Raw genomic sequence first — 5,717 nt, 5'->3', positions numbered from 1 at the left:
AAATTGAGAGTTTGAGTTATTGTTAAATCTTTTTGTTAATTTTCATCCATAATTCCTTAAATTTAAGTATTTTTTAATATCATCACTTAATTTTTTTTTTAACTCTTTTAATTTTAATTTAAAAATATTAAAATTATTTTAATCAGATATTACAAATTTTCGCGTCAATATATTAACCAATCACATCTCACAAAAGAAATCATCTGGTTAAACCTTCATGATTAGTCTTGTAACCTAACCCTTCTTTATCATTTTACTTTTCTTTTTCCATCTTCTATGCCTCTCTTATTGGGGATGGGCTCACCCACTCTCGCCCACCTTCTTCTTTTTTCCTCTTCTTATTCTGATGAGTGAAATCACAAACAAAATCCGAGAAAAAAAAAAAAAAAAACATTTTGAAAATGTCCACTTTCCCAGTTCTTGCCAAAATTCGCAGAAAAATCCCAGTCCAACCATGCACCACCTCTCAAATTGAAGTGGAAAGAATTTTAAGATATAAATTTAAGTTAAATGATACTACATAAAAACAAAAAAATTTAACGTTGTGAGACGCTCAATGAAAATTGACCCATTTTTATATAAAACAACGATCATTATTTAAGAAATTAATAAACTTTAATTAAATAATATTACAATTATTTTAAGACAATTATAAATTTGAGTTTTAATTGAGTTCGATGAAACCATAATTATTGGTGTAATTCTTAGTTTCATTATTAAAATTTGACACAATGATGTTAAAAGTCATAAAGGCTAATGCGACCACTTAGAATTAGAGGTAAATAAACAGGCAATGCTCGAACTAGACAAAACCAAGAGAATTTTATGGGACTATTAATCAATCACTCAATCCTGTGTACTGAATCCAAAATATAAACAGTAATTGTATAGCAAAGCTTGGCTTAGTGCATATAAATATACATATAATAAGAATACAAATATATATGGATTTAATTAATAACCAGAAATGAAACTATATATTAATTATTGCTACGGATTAAAATTCTCAGAAAAATAAAATAAAATAAATATGATTTAACAAAAAACACTAAATAGGGAACCAGTCCTCATTGTTGCAGAGCAAAAGAATTAGACAGTGAAATCAGAAGCCGATGATGCCACAAAAGTGTTTAGTAGTATGGAATTGTTGGAGGAGGAGGAGATGCGTATGATACTCCTACGATTGGTGGGAGTGGAGTGTTATCAACTGGAGGTGGTGATGGTGGCGGTGGTGGTGGGGGTGAGGGATTTGAATACTCAGCATGTGGAGGAGGAGGAGGAGGAGGTGGGCTTTGTTGATGGAATGATGGTGGTGGACAATGCCATTGTTGTTGAGGAGGTGGGGGAAATGGTGAGTGGTGATAGCTTGGCGTAGATGATGGTGGTGGTGCTAATGGTGATGAGGGTGGAGATGGTGGTGGTGATCCTGGAATTATGCACCCAGTTGGTGGTAGAGGTGGTAGGGGATGGAATGGCTCTCGTGGAGGTGGTAAAGGTGGAGTCTTCACATACGTTGGAGGTGGAGGTGGAGGTGGAGATGGAGTTGCTGTTTTGGGAGGGTAATGCTCTACTGGCGATGGAACTGGAGCTGCGGAATGCTCATGAGTTGGAGGAGGAGAGGGTTTATATTCATTCTTTGGTGGTGGCGGCGGCGGCGTTGCATTGTGTTGATATGGGGGTGAATGGTACTCGACAGGTGGTGGCGGTGGTGGTTCACTGTGTTGATATGGGGGCGAATGGTACTCGACAGGTGGTGGCGATGGTGGTGCATTGTATTGATAGGGAGGTGGGTGGTACTCGACAGGTGGTGGCGGTGGTGATGCTTCATGTTGATAGGGAGGTGGATGGTACTCAACTGGTGGCGGTGGCGGTGGTGGTGGGGGTGGAGCTTGATGAGTACTTGGTGAAACCTTTTCTTTTGGCGGTGGTGGAGCGTAAGAATGGTAATGGCATGGTGGAGGTGGCAGTGGTGGTGGTACGTGATGATAAGTAGGTGATGAATGCTCTACTGGAGGGGGTGGTGGTGGGAGATGTGTTTTGGGTGAGACCCTTTCAGTGGGTGGAGGCGGCGAAGGTGGAGGGTGGAAAGACGACCTCGTTGGGGGTGGTGGAGGATGTGATCTGCTAGAAGACGAAGACTTGGAAGTGGGTGGTGGAGGAGAAGGTTTAACAAACGGCCTTCTAGTAGGAGCAGGTTTTGGTGCTGACGGCCTTCCAACTGGAGGTCTTTTCCTTGGTGAAGGTGAGCCTCCTCTACCAGCACCGCCTTCACCGCTACCAGAACTTCCACCACATTTGAACTTGCTACAATCCACTGGACGTGCAGCTTCTGAAGAACACTCTTTAGCAGATCTCTGATCCATCTTTCCAGGAATGCAATTCTTGGAACCATTAGTGACCACCCTGCTTCCAATAGCAGCACAACTTGGTGCTTCACCAGAGAAGTAGTTGAAAGAATAGGTAAAGTTCTGCAAATTAGGCAATTGGCAGACACTAGCAGGAATAGAACCAGTAAAACCATTGTGTGCAATATCAAGTTGCTCAACCTTCTTCAAGTTACCAATGGAAGAAGGCAGAGAGCCCTGAAGATGATTAAAACTCACATCAAAAACTGTCACTTCCTTGAGCATACCTATCTGGGGAGGCAAGCAACCTGTGAGATTATCATTCAGAAGGATGATCTCATTAAGGGTTTTACCCATATTTCCAATGCTACCAGGAATGCAACCACCAAGATTGTTGTTTGCAAGAACAAGAACAGAAACAGGAGAGTTACCAAGATTCTGAGGAATACCAAACTGGAATCTATTGTCGTTTAAAAATACAGCATCAAGTGGTTGATCAAAGAGCTTGGAAGGGACAGAACCTTCAAAGTCATTGAATCTAAGATCCAAATATTTGAGAGAAGGTAAAGACAGAACAACCTTGGGAAATTTTCCCACAAAACGGTTGTTACTGATGTCAAGCTCATAGAGAAGCTTCAGTTTGCGGAAACTAGTAGGCACAACCCCACAAAATCTGTTGGAGTTGAGATGCAATAGAGCTAGATCTGTCAAGAGGCCAAGCTCTGGAGGGAGGTAGCCGGCAATATCACCATGGTTGAGGTCAATACCAGCAACCACCCTGAGTTTAGCATTGTTAGGAGAAGGAGCACAATATACACCCATGTAAGAGCACACATCAGGACCATTCCAGTTGGCTGTGAAGTTAAAAGGGTCAGAGAAAATGGCTTGTTTCCAAGCTTGCAAAGCAATGTAGGCTTGACGAAGCCTGGGATTTTCAAACTGGAAGCTTGGATCTACATCTACATCCAGAGATTCATCTTCATGGGTTCCAGAAGAGATCTGAAGAAGCAAAGCAAGGAAGAAAAGAATAAAGAAGAAACGAAGAGAAGACATTGATTGCTTTGGTGGAGGCAGAAATGGCAGCGATTCACACGAAGGGAAATGGAGATTGTCTACCATGTGCCATGAATGTGTCCATACCCATCTCCCCATGCATCCTTTTATAAAGCCACCTTTTTTAAGCCTTTGGGGGTGGATTTGTTTTCACTTTTCACTTCTAGGATGGCTTTAAAAAAAATTATAAAATTTTAAGTAAATTTTAATAATTAAATTACTATATGAAATTAAAAAATAATTTGTGCCGTCCATTCATTCTTGAGTTCTTGTATTAATACTTATGTTGCCACATCTATTATTTAACAATAAAAGAAAAATAAGAGAAGGAGGAAAATAAAAATTATTTTACTTTTATTATTTTTTCTTTAATTTGAAAAAAAAATAAAATAATTGAAAATAAAATAATTAAAGAGAAAAATTATACTTCAATTGACAAAATTATATATATACCCTTATTTTCTTATTTTAATTTTTAAAATAATTTAAAAAAATATTATTTTATTTTTTTTATCTTTTTCTAAATATAAAAAAAATAAATTTAATTTTCTTTCTACTTACAATTTTTTTATTTAAAAAAATAAAAATAAAAAAATAAAAAATATTTTTTCTATTATTTTTCTTTCTTTCTCATTTCATATCCCAACCTAACATAAGAGTTATAATATCCCATTTTTTTAATATTATATTAAATTTTAATCTCCTAACTGCTCCAATATGGGGGGGAAATTGCTCTTGGTGATTGAGAATTACGGGTTTGAAAAAATAAAAATAAAAAGAAAGAAAGAAATAATGAGATGGAGGCACGTCTTATGTGACGTGTGAATATGAACAAGGATTTTATGAAGCAAAGTTATTGGTGCTATTGACTTTCCATTCTAATGCCATAGAGGACGTGACGCCCACTGTCTTCGTCACCAACTCTCCCCCATATCAAAATCATTCCAAATTGCTATCACCTTAAATTCCCATTTCACTTTATTTCTAAAAAAAATTATTTTTTAACATATTATATCATAATTAATATTTAAATATTTAAATTTTAAAACAAATAAAAATATTTATAAACTTTAATTTTAGAGTACACTTTCATTTTATTTTTTAAAAATTTTATCATAAATGAAAAAAAAAATTTTATATCATTTAAAACATAATATTATTTCTTCTCTTAGAATTTATCATTACTAATGGTTTATTTCTTTATTGACTATCATTTAATCCTTAAATTGATAAAATAAATGAATGGACGAAAATATATAACAAAATTACAATTTATCAGTATTTATTTTTTAAAATATTTTTAAAAATAAATATTTATAAATTTTAATTATGATATAATATAGAAATAAAAACAAATTTTCTTTTCTAAACATGAAATTTTCATTCCATAAATATGGTGAAATACAGAATAACAACATGAAAAACTAAAATCAAACGAAGTTTATTTAAAAATTAGAAATTTAAATGATTTTTGTTTTCTTGAATTTTATATTTTAAAAATGATTTAGTATTATTAAATTCAATTTATTAGTAAAGTACCTAAATGATAAATGTAGCTTTAAAAGTTAATATTTGGATAATTATAGAGAAATATAGAGAAAAAAAATTGAATCATGTTAGAAAATTATAATAAATATTAGTGTTAAAATTTTTATTATTAAATCAAAACATTAATAGAATTAGAGCCGCCCACGGTTTTTGAGATTTTGAATTAAATTGAATAATCATATAGAACTATATCAAATCAAACGAGAACCGAAAAAAAAAATCGTTACTATAAAAATCGAATTTATATTTAATGTTGTGGTTCTATTTTGATTTTTTATTAAAAATAAAATCAAAATTATACTGAATTGAAATCCAATTAAAATTCTTTTTTTCATATATATATATATATATATATATATATATATATATATATATATATATATATGTCATGACTCTATCCCACCGACAGGATAGACACTCGGGTCTAGACCAGTATAAAGCTCCCGATGCCCATAGTAAGTCTCACTATTTCCAAATCCATAACTAGGGTCAAAAACTGAGGCGCAACATGTGAATAAAATAAAATAGAATGTTACAATTTATTTCCGAGTCAACTCAACTTGATAACCATTCAGAACCAAAATCGGGGGAGCCCAGCTCAACCTTGATACCATCATTTATAAATTATTTAATATCATAAAAATTTTTCACTTATTAAAAATAAAAAACTCAAATTAACACTGTCTCTGACAAGATTCATGCTACAGCTAACACATGCGGAGTTCTATATTACAATTTTAGAAAATAATAATATAAATAAATAACTGCTAA

General features: G+C 33.6%; 1 protein-coding gene across 1 annotated transcript; it reads right to left on the bottom strand.

The window, feature by feature from the left end:
• Positions 1-958: 958 nt before the first annotated feature.
• On the bottom strand, positions 959-3,512 carry LOC131177741 (leucine-rich repeat extensin-like protein 4). Its single transcript, XM_058142837.1, has one exon. The coding sequence runs from the start codon at positions 3,495-3,497 to the stop codon at positions 1,131-1,133; it is 2,367 nt and encodes a 788-aa protein (XP_057998820.1). The 5' UTR covers positions 3,498-3,512; the 3' UTR covers positions 959-1,130.
• Between the last annotated feature and the right edge of the window lie 2,205 nt (positions 3,513-5,717).

Source organism: Hevea brasiliensis, unplaced genomic scaffold (genome assembly GCF_030052815.1).
Source record: "Hevea brasiliensis isolate MT/VB/25A 57/8 unplaced genomic scaffold, ASM3005281v1 Scaf78, whole genome shotgun sequence".
NCBI classification, from domain to species: domain Eukaryota; kingdom Viridiplantae; phylum Streptophyta; class Magnoliopsida; order Malpighiales; family Euphorbiaceae; genus Hevea; species Hevea brasiliensis.
Note: the sequence above shows the minus strand (reverse complement) of the source record. Positions and strands in the feature narration are given on the sequence as shown.